At 40.6% G+C, this 17722-nt stretch overlaps 1 protein-coding gene across 1 annotated transcript; it reads left to right on the top strand.

Moving 5' to 3' along the window:
- Window positions 1-1703: 1703 nt before the first annotated feature.
- plcxd3 (phosphatidylinositol-specific phospholipase C, X domain containing 3) lies at window positions 1704-17204 on the top strand. The gene is made up of 6 exons (XM_070905013.1): window positions 1704-1806; window positions 12347-12603; window positions 12845-13018; window positions 15066-15241; window positions 15930-16031; window positions 17048-17204. Exons 1-6 carry the CDS (start codon window positions 1704-1706, stop codon window positions 17202-17204), a joined length of 969 nt encoding a protein of 322 aa, XP_070761114.1.
- The last annotated feature ends 518 nt before the right edge of the window (window positions 17205-17722 follow it).

Genomic DNA, 17722 nt, shown 5'->3' on the forward strand with positions numbered 1-17722 from the left:
CCTATTTCTCATACTATTACTGAAATGCAATGAACAAGGAATTTGAGAAACACGACAGGCTATCACAGGTTTGAACAAAAAAAAAACATTAAACGTGAATAACTGGACTTGTGACAGTACATACTGAGGACAGTATGGAGAGAATTAAGGGATATTTACTCAACATGGTGGCAGGTTTGGACACTGAGGATGGTGGCAAGCTACCTGGAATAGTGTTTGAAAACTATTTCAACTCTTATGTGAGAGCTTTAACAAACTTACCAGACCTACCTCTTACAAAGAATCACTTTATAACCTCTGGATTTACAGCTTCAGAGACTTTGAATTTAGAATGTCCAGTCACTTGATTCCTCTTTACTTTATCTTTTTGCTTCACTGCTACTGAACAGTTTTCTCCCTCTTCAGAGTGATGCGAGCAGGGCTGGCTTTAGCCACTTTGGGGCCATTTTAACCACCTGTTTAGGCCTGTTTCTCTGGAGTATGATTATTGTCCCTCTGAATGTTTTCACAAGGCTGATAATTTATGGATGTAGCATCCAACCAGGAACAAAGGCAATCAATGATGAAAAACATAGTGATATTCAGCCTATATCTAGGCAAAGCATATTATATGACAGCCTGTATGTGACTTCTGATTATGCAGGGTGGTTATGTCAATATTGATTTTGCATGTCCACAGTGGTTTAATATGATCAGCCCTTCTTCCTGTGTTATGTTTGACACAGGTTTGAAATGGCTCCTGTGGGGGGAAACGGTCTATGTGATGTGCGGCCAAACATTGTTGTGACACATACCTTGATAAATATGCAGGTTTTTCGTATGTTCTTCATCTTCATACCATTGTGACCTAGTTTGTCGAATGACTCACTTTAAGGTGGACAGCCAGCTGATTATCACCACAGTGAATGTCATTTATTCATCTCTGCCATGTTAATTGCAGTGATAATGAATCACTGCCATATGGCTGTCAGTCATCCAAGTGCATGACCTCAGTCATTTGGGAATTAGGATAATTTTTGAAGCATTTTAATTGTTTTTTTTAGTGTTTGAAATTCTCAAAATATTCTATCATTGTATAATTTCCCCCCGGCGATCAATAAAGTATTTGTGATTCTGATTCTGATTATCCTGTAGTATGACGTGCATAACTTCGTGCTATGAAATTACCTTGGTAGGCCTATTGACATACTCCCATCTAACTGCGAAATATTATGTTTCACATGCAGCCTCTGGTGGGTGTTCTGACCTCCATGCCATAAACCTTTAAGAGAAAACGCATGGGTTTTGGGTAGTCTTGCCCCGTTTTGAGAAATAAAACTGAAAGCTAGAATTACAAATGAGGCTTTGTGGTATTTTTCTTTCTGATTAGGTGATTGTGAAAGTGAAACGTGTACTTGTTACGGTGTTATTACTGTGTATTATTACAAAGCTACCCACCGAATGATGCCATATTTGGATCTGCCCATCCAACAATCCGCATTTTCATAATTGTGCTACCCGCCAATGTGTAGCTGCTGCTCAGGGGGTGTGGACTGGCTCTCTGTCGCGCTGGTGTGCGTGCGCGTGTGTGTGTGTGTGAGAGAGAGAGAGAGAGAGAGAGAGAGAGTCTCTTGTGTGGAGAGAGAGAGAGAGAGAGAGAGAGCGCACTCCAGGTTGACTCAGGCACCGGTCCGGGAGAACGGAGCGTTGTGCACGGCGGCAGCATGGCTTCGTCTCACGGGAGAAGCGACATGCGGTTTGCGGACTGGATGGCAAGTTTACCGCAGAGTATGCACACCATTCCGCTCACCAACCTGGCAATTCCCGGTAGGTGTTTCCTGCGTTACCCCAGTGTGATCGGGTGAGGAGCATGTCCATCTCTTTTTTTTTTTTTTTTTTTTTTTTTTTTTTTTTTTTTATCCGCGCGTGTTGCATGTAGCTGAGAAATAAATAAATAATAGTCTGAGTTTTAATATTCAAAATATTTTACTGCTTTGCAAACTTTGATGTTTCACTTTGCAACCTGTGTAACTCCTACAACCTAAAATATGGCTTGGGGTTCATTGCCTGCCTCGTTAGAACAAAGGGTAAGACCTGTTGCGCAACCTGTTGCGCAACTTCTCCATCTAATATTCCAAACGATGAGAATGCCTGAGGTAAAAAATGTTTTAAAAAAAAGAGACTCTAAGAGCCACTCCAAAGATTCAGACAAGACAGATGAACCACGCTGCTGCTCTGGTTTGTGTAGGACTTCTGGCGTTAGTGCTGGGGTGGTGGCCACAGAGGAGAGGAGACAGGGAGTGGGATGGGTTCAGTCTGTGCACTCAGATGATCACAGCGTTTCCCATAGAAGAATGGGCTGTTGGACCTTTGGCCAATCAGTGTGCAGGTCTCCTGAAGCTCCGTTCAAATTGGAAATGCTGGTTGTAAAGCCAACCACTGATCTGATGGAATGGCTTATTAGCAGCCAGTTAATTCCATATCTGCTGCCTAGTGATTATCACACCTCCACACAAAGCGTTTTCATTCTTCATTTTCTTGCATTTCTAATCCTTCATGCTTCCCCCTCTCTTTTCCTTCTTTCTCTATCTCAGTTTCCCTCTCCCTCCATCTCTCCCTCTCGCTGTAGATATCTGGTGTGTTTAGGGTTGGCGTGTGTAATGATGGTATTTCAGATGCAGATGAGCTTAGTGCCCAATGAGGCGTGGCATATTACCAGCACTGACCACCGCTCTTAAGGATGTCAAGACACATGTAATACATCATAAATTTAATCAAACACAGACTGAAAGACAGAAACAGCATGGCATGTATTACCTCATGTTTGTAATTTTCCTGAATCACATGACATGTGCTGTGTTACACCACAGTTCATCGATGCCAAAGCAGCATGGGAACATGCTCTGTTCCATTTAATTAGCTATCATTACTTCTTACTGGCCCGCGGCCTGCAGCCCAGCTGCTCTCAGTCTATCCTCCATTTGGATACAGATTCTGTAAACATCCTCCGTTTCTGTGCACATTTTTGTGTTTGTGTGCACATGTTTGGCGTAAAGTTTGTCAAGATAAATTTCATAATCCACAGGATTTAATGAGAGCTTATATAGCAACAACCATGTGTTCTTATTTGGGTGTATGCCTGATTTCTTTGAAAAGTGTGTCTCATATCGCATCCTTTTGTGTCACCATAGAATGCAGCATTAGAAGACTTTGTTCAAGCAAGAATAAAACAGGCACAGACGAGAAACAAATGAGAAAACTGTTTTATTTCCTCCACAAGGTTCGCTATTCCTCTTAGTTAGAAGAATATTATATTCTTCATGTTAGATACCTGCGGTACAATCCTCAGCATCTGTTCACTGTTGCCTATAATTCAGTGATGCTATTTACTTTCCAGGACAAAAAAAAATGAAAGTTCACCAGATGATCAACTCAATGATAAAGGCCAAAGTGTTTTGGCAATTTGGAGTACTCTACCATGTGGGGGTGATGTGATGACATGGTGCTCTGCTGTTGCCAAAAAGCTAAACAGTCCCCACTGTGTCTGTGTTGCCAGCATTGCACAGCTGTACTCATTAGTATACATAATCTTCCGTATGATTGGCAATGAATTTATTTTAAGATTTCGTGGTGACAGAGAAGACTTAATTAGTATCTGATTTTTACGACGTTTTAATGGCATCTATTTGTCATGTTTCAAGTAATTTGTATATGAGTTTATAATTTGTGTAGGATAGGAAAATACTGTGTATGATTGTACACAACACCTTATTCTCTAGGCAGGAATGTAGTATAGGTTTTTGACAGATACAACAGCTGCTGTACGACAGATAGTATCTGCTTACCATATGTGCTGTTGTTGTTACCTTTGATTCAGATCTACCTGGACAGTCCCTTTGTGAAAACAGTTTCAAAGCCACGGTATACATGATGTGTCTGCTGATCACAGACGGTCACTTCTGCAGTAAACTGCCTTGGTCAGAATGATAAAATGGTCAGTCAGATTATTTGTTACATTTTTTGTTAGTTTGACAGGTAGGCAATTAAAACAGATTTATTTTCATTCACAAAGGTCTAAGGATTAATAGCCTGATATTGCCTTAGTCCATCATGTGGACTGAGGTGGTGGCTGTAATGGTGGAGTTCCAGCTAATCTAAGCAAAGGTACCTACCTCCATAGAGTAAGTATGTAGCACACTGGCAAGAGGCAGACATTGACAATCAGTTTCCATTGTGGGGCCTGCAATTAAATATTAAGTCAAATGAAGACATTTTATGTACAAAACCTAAAAAGAACAAATGCTGACCAAAGTGCTTAATGGAGTAGTTGAAAATGAAGACAAATAAACTAATAAGAAATAAATACTGGTAGAAGTGTAGTGCACAGATACGTTTACACTCAGAAGCGTGAGCACAAAAGGCTTGATAGTTACTCAGTCAACAATGGGGAATGGTGAATCACCCTTGGATTTCTACTGGGAGTTTAGAATGGGTTGGAAATATTGGCCAAAATATCTAAGTGGTCTGGAAGTGGAGATGTACGCTGGTGCTTATTCATTCAGTGCTTTAAAAACAAATAAAAATAATCTTAAAATCAATGCCTTATTTAATTGGAAGCCAATGAAGGGAAGCCAGTGCAAGGGGAGGGATGGTTTCTCTTCTTGAGGAGCCTTGCTGTTGCATGTTGCACAAGCTGCAGGCGAGACAAAGCCGTCTGACTGACTCCCACAGACAAAGAGTTACAGTAATCAATAGGCAAAGAGATAAAAGCATGTCTCTGGGTCCCTAAATGAGAGAAACTGCTTTAATTTCCTAGGTGGAAAAACCTACCACTGAGGACACAGTTGGTGTGAGGCTGCTGCAGTTAAGCTAAGGAAAGTTTCTTTTAGCCATTTAGCATTTGAAATCCCCAAGACATCAAAGAGGAGTTTTAAAACATCAGCAGGTTTCAAGGAGATGGGCAGCTGCATGTTCTCAGTGTAACGAGGATGAGAATCTTGCAATTTATAAAAAAAGCAGATCCCACTGGGAAGCATATGTCATGAGAATAAAATGGGCTCCATAATGGAACTTTGTGGTACACCGCAGAGAGATAGGTGCAGAGGAAAACGAAATGTTATCAATCCTATCCTCAATTGATCGATCTTTCAGGTAAGAGGCAAACCACTGTTAAAACCTGATCCCCAATGACAACAACATGGTCTAGACAATCCAAGAGAAAAGAATGACTGATTTTTGTTTTTGAAAAGCAGCAGAGAGGTCTGAATTAAAAATGCATGATTTCCAGACTCCAAAGACACCAATAAATCATTTGTCACCCCGGGGAGAGGTGACTCATTGCTGTTGTGAAACCTGACTGAAATGTGTCCAGAAAAAGGAGAAGAGCTGTGAAGAGAGACGAGAGGTAATTGAGTACAGTCAGATTTAGATTGGTATTTTTGATCAAAGGGTATCATGGAACATAACTATTGACCAATGAGTTGTCTATTACAGAGTTATAGAGTTGTTTGTTATACTGTGAGTCATGACAAAGCGCAGCAGCCAAGCGCATTGTGGTTGCATCAGTTATTATATAAAAATAATACATATTTTCATGAGCATAAATCCTGCCCATCCTCTGCTGGTCAGAGCCATCTTGTTTGTGAGATAAGAACATGCTTTCAGACATGATTCAGCTCACTGTGTTGGCCCCACATGCCACTTTGGCCTCACACTGTGCCGAGTCTACAAGTCAGATGAGCTGCGTCCATTCTACTCTATAGCTAATTGGGGAAAGGGGGAGGGAGTGGTAGCAGATTAAAGATGTAGGTCATTATAGGGAGAGAAGGAGGGAAGGAAGGAGGGAGTAGTAACAATTTTCCTTTCCCCAAACTGATCAGTGGGGGACATGGTGAGCTGTTTTTCCGTGGCTATTGTTAGATCTGCCAGGTGAGTGCTGCCTGAGACTGCCTGGCTGCGTGTTCGTCTGACTGAGGTGGTCAGCAAAGGTGTGCTGCCAGAGATACTGTGAATCTGTTTCTCTGTGCTTCTGTCACCATGAAATAAGCTTTACTGGAGGGAAGGGAACGGCTGTCAGACAGAATGTCACGACCATAGTAATTAAATAGGATTTTCAGTATTTTTGGTATGGGTGTAGATGTAGGAGTATGTGCTGACTGGCATGAGCAAGTATCTGTGTCCTACAGGTGTGACCAGTAACCAAATGAATTTAGATTTATATCATTTATATCGATTAACTAAGCTCTTGTCATTTTTGACCAGGCCAAAATATTTACATTTAATCTCTGAATAAGTAGGTGATCGAATAATCCACATCTTTTCTTTGTCTTTTTAAAGCTGTATTAATCGATTTTTGGCCCCTACGGGGCAGAAGAACTCCAAAACAGGCCGATAAACATACAGCCCTGACATATTATTTCCTTTATAAATGTATTATTTATATTGATATGTTTACCCCTTTCACACCACGCATTGTGATTAGTTTCAGTGTTAATATAAAGTATAGACCACTGCAGCTTTAACAATAGTTGTTGAAATGGCCTACCTCATTTGTACATATGGTTGGTAATAAAAAAGTTTGATAAAGTGACAAATTCAATTTTTAGGTTGATGCTGGCTTATTTTAATTTTGTATTTTGTTGAAAAAATTGTCATGATAATATTTTTGCAAAATTTTGGCCAAGATATAATCAGCATATTCCTATTGACCAAAATGTTTACAAACCATTTACAGTATCCGAAAAAATGGGGCACTAGAGAAATAGAGAGTGGGTTATCTAGCTAAAATTGATTAATTTCCTATCAGGGAAAATTACATTTTGTTTGACTTCATTCGAAGCAGGCAAACTACTGGATGGGATAAGTGAAACTACCTCAGAGATACTACAATGCCCACAAAGAGCCAAAGTGTCAGATTTGCATGAGAGGGCTCAAGGGAGCCATACTATATCTCTCCAATGGCTTACTGTAACAGCTTATGGCTTTACCAGAGGTAAGAAATTAATAGCATACCTTAGGCCAGGGGGAAAAGGTGAAGGCAATTGTATTAAATTAAGAAGGCCTCACAGACAATAAAAAACAAATCCATTGCAGAAGAGGCATCTTCAGTCTTGCCGGCTCCCCCAGGGTCGAGGAAAAGGCCGGCCCAGGACTTTTAGCTGTAAATCTGTCTATCAGTCCCTCGCCTGGATCATTCTGCTACCACTTAAGCCCCTAAACAGGGAGGATGAATGGTATCAGATGCCAGGATAAACACTGGTACTGCAGCGGATATTTGAAGGGCAGGAAATAAGCCAGCTAAAGGCCACTGAAAAACAGAGGAAGTGAAATTCAAAACAAACAAAGGAGGATAAAATAGTTTGGTAGAGGGAAAGACAAAGACAGAGCGAGAATAGTCTTCTAGAGAAATGAAGCAAAGAGGTGAGAATGGTACTGCTATTCTCTGTAATGGATAATCTCCCATGAGTCACGGCCCACCTAAATCTCTGTTGAGCTCAACTTTAGTTTGACCAAATTGTGTTTGACCCGCTGCACATTCTGCCTATTTGCAACTCATGACTTTAGACGATGACTTTAAAATTGCTCAGACACCAATTTACTTTTACTATTGTGTGGATTTTAAGTGAAGTGTAGAGACTCAGTTTTGAGAATGTTTTTTTTCTCACAAAGAATTCGATTATTCGCATGAGTATATGGAAGACCGGTGTTAAACTGGTGCTCATAATAAACCATCTCACTATATTGCAAACTTTTCAATTTTATAAGTTGCTTGAGTAAATCTTTTGTCAAAATGATTAGGTATGGATTCTCCACAGGCTGCTTTTGCTTCACCACTGGCAGTTAATTGAGTTTCCAGCAGGAGGACATTTATCTTGATTCTAAAAGTCAAATAATTCAGCCTCATCGGAAATGTATGTGCTTTGTGTGCACTGCCACTCGAACAAGATGGAAACGAGTAGCAAGGTGGGAGACAAAGTGAGATTGGAGCGACCTGAACAGGAATTTGAAGAATAGAGGGTGGCATAAGGTAGACAGAAAGAGCAACAATTGAAGGATTGCCATAAAATCATATAGAAAGATCCTTGCAGAGAACATGAAGAGGAGAGAGGATGGGGAGTCTGGAGCTCATATCTATCTTTTAGTATCATTTAGCTCACCTCCACCCTGTTACGTTCCATTTCCTTCTCATTTTCTCCTTCCTCTCCTCTCCTCTCTTCTCTTCTCCTCAGCATCCAAAAATCGATGTTAGGAGACTCCATGGTGAGCAGTAATGATTTGTCACGAAAAAGGGCATAAACCACCAGTGGTCCTCTCTGAATGATCTGCTCTCATTCAGTCAGAATGACTCAGTTAACACAGGTCAATTCTATAAAGTAACAGTCATCACCCACCACCACCACCGTCATCCTCGTCACCATCATCATCATCATTAAGTAAATTGCTGTGTTATCATTGTGCCAGCTTGTTTCTGCCTTTATATGTCTCTCTATGTCGCTCGGGCTCATCTCTCTCGTTCCACTTTCTTCACATCTTCTTCGTCCCAGTTGGACATCAGCTTCTTCATGTTCGTATCTGACGTGACTATGTTGCCGATGTGAGGGAGGAAGAGTTTCCAAAGTTCCAATCGTGCACTTAAGAAAGTGCTTCTCTGTTCAGCTGCTGTAACAGTCTATGACTATAACTAAAGCCATCGAACAGCATGAGAGTGGACAGTTTGGGTGTTGTTCATAGTAACTGGACTAAGGTTCTTTCAATCAATGTGATTAGATAGAACCAAAGCATTATCACTATGCATGTCTTTACCAACAAATTAGTCACTTTTAGACACAATTATACACACACTATAGGCATAGTCATTATTTAGACCACATTATGTCTAATTTCTGGCAGTTAAATGCAGTAAAGAGAGGATAAAACCTAAACATCATATACTGTCTAATGAATTTGGAGTTTTAGTTCCTTTAGATAAGAATAAAAGAGAAATTACTCAATTCTGAGGCACAATGTTGAGATTATTTGTAAAAACTATTATGAAATGAATGAATGTGTTGGCCTTAAGACATGGCACAGAATTAAGGTGGAGCTAATTCATTCATAGCATAAACAATAATGAATCATGTTCAGAGCTCAGGTAGGAAAGGTAGGATTGTGCTGGAATGCAGTTTCCACCTCTCTGCCCAGTTTTCTCTGTAGATTCTTATAGATGTTCTGCGCACATGGCAAAATATTTTGCCCTTCGGTCTCTGTTCTCTCCTGTGAGATTGTTTCTCTCTGCAGCATAGCATAGCAGTAACGCACAAACAAACTTTATTAGTTTGCCTTAGGTGTTCAGCTTTCATTAAAACGTGTTAAGGTATAGTCGGTTGCGTGATCCAGGGGGACTGTTGAATCTAATATATATGAGCTGCACTTCTTTCCCTAACACATGACAATAGTTATCACAGGGAAAGTACTAATGAATGGTGCAGCCAGGTCTTTAGTTATTACAGGTGTCTGTTGTAGAGCTGAAACAATTAATCTATTTATTGATTAGCAAATCAACAGAAAAATAATCTGCAACTATTTTGATATTTTCAAGCAAAAAGAGCCAAATACTACCAAGTTTAAGCTTCTTGAATGTGAGGAATGGCTGCTTTTCATTGTTTGATGTCATATTAAATTGAATATCTTTGAATTCTGGAGTGTTGGACGGACTAAACAAGTACATTGAAAACACCCTGGGCTTTAAGAATATGCGATTGTGTATTTTTCACCATTTTCTGACATTTTATGGCGATTAATGGAGAAAATGATTGGTAGATTGGTGGATAATGAAAATAATTGCGGGATAATTATGATGTTTTGTTGCAAAGAGAAAGCTTTCTCTGCAACAACAACAGAGCCAGCTGTTGCGACTGGTTAAGGTCATACTCGCGCTGAGACCCTGGTGGTGCGGTTCAGCCTACAGTGATGCTGTTTGCTGCCCTGCCCCAGGATTCAGCTGTCCACCCTTCTTATGGTCATTCTCTGGGCCCACTGCAGAGACCTGGCACTGTAGTATAGCTGAAGGTCAATTCAGGCTCCGTGTGTGCCTGTATGTATGTGTGTGTGTTGGTGGAGGAGGGGAGGGTGTATGTTTGTTGAAAGAGTGAGTGAACGTGATGAAGAGACAAAAAGAGGATGAGAAATTGATTGCAGTGATGAGAGCAGGATAGCAGAATTACTGTCAGCCCAATTTGCATAACGTGCATACATACACACACACATACTCACACACACACATTTATTCTCAAACAGGCATGGAAGGACACGTGACCTTCAGGCCTAACTCACAGAATTTGTCATGGATCAGCTTCAAGGAAATGCTTACGTGTCACCTAGGAATGCATCAATATATTGACAGACTTTCACAATCGGCCCAATGTTCTTTTTACTGCCGCTAGTGGAGTGATTGTAGAAATTTTATTTTTGTCCAGTTTATATACAGTTAAATATAACAGTTTAATTAGCCACATAAGAAAAATAGAATGAGCTTTTGTTTAAAGGGCTAGTTCAGAAGAAATCACTAGGTCACAAATAGTGATTTTAATCCTTTCATAGGATAGTGACTGTTTTATCTGCTGAGGTTTGGAGATGTCTTAGCTCTGACATTTCTCACTCCAAAACAATGGCGATGAATAGAAATGGGTTTGTGATGTTATATCTCTCCAGAAACACCTCCTGTATAATCCATAGTTTTCATCAGGACGACTTTGATATTTTGATATTTCCGTGAGATGATAATGAGCGCCACAGTTAGCGTGCTAGAAATTTGATGGTGGGTCAACTTGTTCAGAGCACATACATCTCAATGTAAGCAGTAGCTCAGCCACCCTGTCTATCCAGTTCTGCTTGTAAAGCTACTGTATGTGTCCTTTATATATTCAGGAGACGGTGAACAAGCTGTCATCTAACTAAGAAATATGTTGAGTCAAAGCCAGTGGTGTCTGTAAGATATTATCTTACCTATCAAAAATGCCTTAAAAACCTTTCAGATTAAATTGATGATGAGGTGTCTAGGATCTTATTTCCGCTTGGGGAAAAAAAATGGTCTGAAATAAAATGAACAAAATTTCATTATAAAGAATCACCAAGGTGGTCATGTGTTGTTAGAATCCATGAAACAGGAGTATGGCTGAATATAACAATTGCATTATATGAATAAGGTGAAACAGAAGGAAGGATCCTATTATCTGCAAGAAATATCTGATATAGAAATGAAACTTTCTTCAGGGGTTTAGAAAATCCCCAAGGGTCTGAAATCACAAATTGAGTAATTGAGGACTAGACTAATTTAGAGGAAACTGAAGTCATACTTACAGAGGCAGAGGATCAGAGAAGCATTAGGTTTAACCAAACATCTCCACTTAAAATCAAGGATATACAGTATCATGGAGCATGAAAAAAGCACACAAAATTGATTTTGTCCCAATTAGGAGCATACACTCTTTGTTGAATGAGTAATATGCCACTTACAATTACAAACTTGTATACAATGGAACAAAGGGAAGTGATTTGTGAAAGAATATAGCCACACCCTCGGATTTACTCCTGTCATATCTATTTATTCCTCAAAAGCAACTGCAGAGAAACCATAAGATATGTTTCTTAAAGAAAGATGACATTAGCTCCCAAATATTGCAGATGGTTATTGCAGTGTTGAAACTTGAGACAATCTTGACTAAATATTCTCAACACAATGTCCAACTTTTAGCCACATCTTGCAGGTGGAGTTGCTCAGTTGTTTCAAACTTAGGTTACATGATAACAACTAAACAACTTCATTACAACTGAGAAACTTCATCTGCTGAGGAAGACAAAGAGATGTGGTGGAAAACTTAGGTAACAAGTTAGTTGGACCTTGTGCTTTTGTCAAACAGCTATTTCCAAGGTCAAGATTGAGCTTTCAAGTTCAAATAGAGATATCTACTTAGGACTATTATTGAGCTAACATACAGTAGTGAGGACCATACTGTTCCAATAACCCAGGTAAACAGTTACTAGAGGTGTACAAAATAGGTAGAAGACACCAGTCGATAATTGCTTTTGAGGATTCACTATAAAAAGAAAAATGTAAAATAACAAGCGCAGCGTTGTTGTTCTCTGGGAGCTCAGTTCTGCCTGTGATGGATGAAAAACATCAGTGCATGTGAGCACAGACTCTTTCTTTTCAAGTCAGAGTTCACAACTTACGACCACAGATGCTGTTACTCACATACAGTAGTGTTGTTGCCATGGCGCCGGGCTGTTTTCCAGCACTGACCCCACTCTTTCTGCTGTGTCCCGCCACAGAAATAAAACACGCAGCGGTCAATACCTGCACGCAGACTCATGTTTGTGTCTTCTCCAGGCTCCCATGATTCCTTCAGTTTCTACATCGACGAGGCGTCTCCAGTGGGCCCCGAGCAGCCGGAGACGGTGCAGAACTTTGTTTCTGTTTTTGGTACCGTGGCCAAGAAGCTAATGAGGAAGTGGTTAGCCACACAGACTATGAACTTCAACAGCCAACTGGAGGCTGGGATCCGCTTCTTTGACCTGCGCATCTCCACCAAGCCCCGCGACCCCGATAACGAGCTGTTCTTCGCCCACGGGCTCTTCAGTGCCACGGTCAGCATAGAGTTTTGGTGGTTTTTGATGTGATGAATATTTTGCAATGCTTGTGGTTGCTAAGTGATGTTTGTGCATTTCTGGCAGCATATTTATGTGCGAGAGCAGACTGAGAGCATGATCATTCAAGGTTCTTCAGAGATTTTAAGTACATCGCAGTTGTTTGTGTGCCTATATTTCACATCATTATGACATTAAAGAAATTATTATTATGTGTATTGTTCGTATTTGTGTTTTTTAGGTGAGAGAAGGTCTAGAGCAGATCAGCAGTTTCCTGTCGGCTCATGCCAGAGAGGTTGTGTTCCTGGACTTCAACCACTTCTACGGCGTGCAGAACCTGCACCATGAAAAACTGGTGGCCATGTTAAAAGAGGTGTTTGGAGAGAAACTCTGCCCAGTTGTCTTCGCTCAAGAGGTACTGTCGACTTCAAATACACTTAACACTTAACAGGAAGTAGGATAAAAAGCAATTAACTGACCTAGAAGCTGGCCTCAAACATTTATTTCAGATGCTTCTATCACCTTAACAAGTCTTGATTGAGAAAGGGCACGTCTCGGAAACACATTGTCTTTTATGTTTTCAAAAGGCTTTTGATAATTATTGTTTTCTTAACCCTGCACAAAAGTGATTTCTGTGTTTTGATCACTTGAGATGCAGAATGATAGTTATCGCATCCCTAATCATCGTTCATTTTTTAACTCAGAGCATGCCCTTTTGTATAGAAGTCGAGTAGAAAAGTCCTCCCACGCTCAGATTTGTCTCTCTGCTGCCTTTCTCTGTCTGTTTTTATATTTCACCTTCCACTACTTGGTCCCCCGCCACCCCTCCCTCCCTGCCCTGACCCTGGAAGAAGGAATACCAATCAGCCTTAAACTCATCAATCCTTCACCAACTCCCACGCCAGCGTCGCCACTCTACGACCATAGTTACCTGTCAGGTGCTGCTGCTGAGTGAGGATGAAGTGTAGAGAAGAGGAAAAGGCCAATAGTGACTAGTGGATTCTGGGAAAATAATGAACTTCTTCTGAGTACTGTAAAGGCTCTAGGGTGGTGTTTAAATTTAGAGTAGACAAATGAGTGGTGTTCTTTCCTCCACAGGTATTATATTCACTCCTCTCTCCACTTTCCTCCATTACTTTGTCTATAAGTACATCTACTCTAATATTCCCATGTCACTCCTTTACCTCACAGTTGCTCTCCTAAAGAAACTGAATCCACTGCACCACTCTTCTCCAGCGTTGTTGTTGTTTGGCTTATATTAAGGGATAATGTACAGCTGGAAGGTCAATTTTCCATCTATAACCACCTCCCTGTACACCATCTAGCTTATTAGCTGGGCACTTACTTTAATCAACTGACAGGGAATGTTGATTTTTTTGGTTGTTGCTAGCTCAATAAATGTAGCTACACATATTTTCCACCAAAATATTTCAGCAGAGATGTAACCATCGAGACATACAGTATGTTGCCCATGTCCATACTGTACACTGTAGCAGAACTGCAGCCATAGCAATGTAAAAATGAAAAAGGTTTTACCTTTTTGAAAAAATAAAAACAGAAACTATATATAGAACTGCACAAAAGTGTTGTTGAATTTACTAGGAATGTACTTTCTGGCAGGAAGTCTTTGTAATTCTGTGAAATGTTTCCAAAAATAGTTTTTTCCTTGTTATTCCTTGTTATTAATGACACCGGTGGGCATTAAGTGAACTGCAATCAGCATCCTGTTGCTCGTAGGCATGAGCGAGCAGCCTGGGCATCGACCAAAACAGTGACGTGATTTACAGTCACGTTTAGAATAACATTACTATCAATAATGTTCCTATATTTTGCAATTCATCAGCTAACGTTACCAAGCAACCAACACCAGATCCATGCTACGTATCTAATCCTTTGGATTTGGATTTTCGCAGAGTCCTTTTCATAGAAATCAGTCCCCAGGCAACTGAGAAAGTCGGGGACAGTGTCATTTTTTAAGTTATGTTACAAATCTTTCACACATTGGCAATAAAAAGCAATTAATACATGTAAAAAAAAAAAAAATGCAAATTTATGTTTTATACTTTTCCAGTTCTCTTATGTTCTTTTCCTGGCAAGAAAATGATTAGGCATAAAATGGAGGTTGTTTATATTGTAATATGAGGTTGTATTGAAATAGCATACCTGACCATTTCTATGGTCAATCAATACTGTATTGAACAAAGCAGCTTCATAATCAGAGTGATGCATTGCATCAGGCAATTATTTCTATTTGCTTCCATTCATAAACATAAAGCTTACTAAGTAAGCTGCCAGGCACTCAGCTACCTTTTTAAAATGTTTTCTGTCACTCAGCACAGAAGGGGCTCCTTTATATTTACTATGCAGCACCCATCACCCTTTTTTTCTTTCGTCACCTCCCACCATTTCTCACCTTATAACTTCCTGCTCCCCTAAACACATGCGCCTCCCTCCATCCCCAGGTGACTCTGCAGTATCTGTGGGAGAAGGAGTACCAGGTGCTTGTCTTCTACCACCACCCCATGGCCCTGGAAGTGCCCTTCCTGTGGCCAGGCCAGATGATGCCCTCTCCCTGGGCCAACACCACTGACCCAGAGAAGCTGGTTCAGTTTCTCCAGGCGTCTGTCACTGACCGCAGGTCAGCCTCTACATTTATTCCACTGTGGGCACTTGTGTTAATGCATGAGGTTAAATGGAACAAAATCTCTGTACATCTCATCTGCGAGTAATGCTTTTATTGCCTCAATTAATTGTCGATGTATCATTACATGTGTTTTATGTTTTACCATGATGGGTCATTCTAGCATGATTATATTGATTTATTATGATAATGCTCATGCTTTTCTCAGAGTTCAGGACATAATGACTAACAATTTCATTTGCTGTTGTTTGTTCAAAATAGCCAACTAAGAGAATGGGAAGTGGGGTGAAATGCACACGTTATCACACTCTGGGCTAAATGTAACACTCACACCAACAGCTAACTTGTAAAACATAGGATAAAACAAAAGTTTAAACTCATTCATACAAACATTTAAAGGAAACTGCTGACAGTAATGGGAACAATGTTCTTCAAATCCTGACAGAAATTTGCATGTGAAATTTGTGTGTCTGTATTTTTGACAGAATCTGACAGAAGTGTTTTTGTTTCTTTGTGGGCACTTAAAGTAATTCATTTTAAAGTAAAGCAAAGTTTATTTCTATATCTAGCACCTCTCTGCAACAGATGGAATAAGACGATTTACATAAATAGATACAATGCTAAGAAGAATACAGCAAAATTAAATTAAACATAATTGTGTAAACACTTGATGTGTCTCCTGCAGGAGGAAGGGGACCTTCTTTGTCTCCCAGGTGGTTCTGACACCGAAGGCCAGCACTGTGATGAAGGGCGTGGCCAGCGGACTGAGAGAGACAATCACAGAAAGGTGTGTACACCTGTCCATGCGTGTGTGTATGTGTGTGACTTTTATGTTCATGTTCAGTATAAGACTAAGATTGGATATAATGCAGGGTCTGCAGCAATGGTGGCACCTAGTATTAGTCAACATATATACAGGCACTGTGGGACCAAAATTATAGCAACACCTCAGGCACCAGAGGCCACCGAAATGACATGATTTACCCATAACAACTCACAACAAGAATTCATGGGCATGTGTTCATATACACACACACACACACACACACACACACACACACACGCATAACACAGTCATATGAGTCATCATGGCATTTTATAACTAAATCCAGAGGCATGTTGGTTTCTGCAGGTATCCCCAGGCGTTTGACACTGACCTCATTCAAGTTTTTTTTGAACAGCTGCCACAAACCCGAGGCGAAGCTTCTCATCCTTCTCCTCCCTCTTTCTATATCTCCCCTTCTCAGTTCTGGTTGAGGATTTTTTTTTCCTGATTTACCCTCAGCTTTGTTTGTATTTCACTCCATCTTAATGTCACCAGTTTGTTAAAAGCCTCAGCAGGAAAACCATCAATTTTCCTTGCATGAATTATTCATTTGATAACTCCACTATCTGCCACCAGGCTTTTGGTTACTTTGATGTCGGCATCCTTCAAAATTCCCTCCATTCGTTTTGCCACACAGACTGCCAGCGTCAGACTCAACAGAACAAGAAAGCTTGCGTGAGAAGGAGACAAGAAGTCGTAGATTTTTTTGCCATGCAGAAAGCTGGGCGAGACCTCTGCAGTAGTAACACCCTCCCCTGGTGTACGGCTCGCAAACAAGTGTTCAGAGTGTCATCCTCACAGCTGGTGTCTGGTTTGCAGACGTCTGAGGCTGCGTCACAGAGATCTTTTATCACAGCGTGCCCCTCTCTGTGCCAGCCAACCATGAATCATCCCTCCTTTTATCATTCTCTATATCTTTTGTGACTTTATTTCTCCTCCATTTCTGTGTGTGTGTGTGTTTTCGTGCGTCCTCCCAGGGCCTTACCGGGCATGATGCAGTGGATTCGATCGCAAAGACCCGGGGAGAGCGGCATCAACATAATCACAGCTGACTTTGTGGAGCTTGGGGAATTCATCAGCGCTGTCATCACCCTCAACTATCACCTGGATGACGATGAAGATGACGCCACCTGAGAGCCCGCAGAGGGCGTCAGGGAGCACAGTAGCCACCAGTGGTTTGCTCTGTGCTCTCACTCTTTTCTCTTTGGCATTTATTTCAGAAGGGGAGCTGCACCGCTCCTTTCACTTTATTTAGGGCTATAGTGAATTGAGAGATCAAATGGCGAGAGGGGGTTGAGGGAAGAGATGTGATGAAGGGAAAAACACTGGTGTTTGGTTGGAGCACGAAGAGAATGAGGTTTTGTTTGTTTACTATTTGGGGGATCAAAATAGTTTTGTGAAATGTTGATTTTCTTTACTTCCTGTGCTGTAAAAAATAATTGCTTTTTCCACTGATGAAATGCATCGTTTTTCGCCACTTCGCCAAGGGTAGATTCCTCAGAGCATATCAACTTTCTGCTAAATGTATCGGTACATCATTCTTGGTATTCTAGTGACAGTGACAGTTTTTTCAGAGGGTGTTTCTAAAAAATAAGTCTGTTTAACTTAAACCACTCAAATTGTAGGCTGGTGTGCGTAGCTAGCAGTTGTTT

This window comes from Enoplosus armatus, chromosome 4 (assembly GCF_043641665.1).
Source record: "Enoplosus armatus isolate fEnoArm2 chromosome 4, fEnoArm2.hap1, whole genome shotgun sequence".
NCBI lineage: Eukaryota > Metazoa > Chordata > Actinopteri > Centrarchiformes > Enoplosidae > Enoplosus > Enoplosus armatus.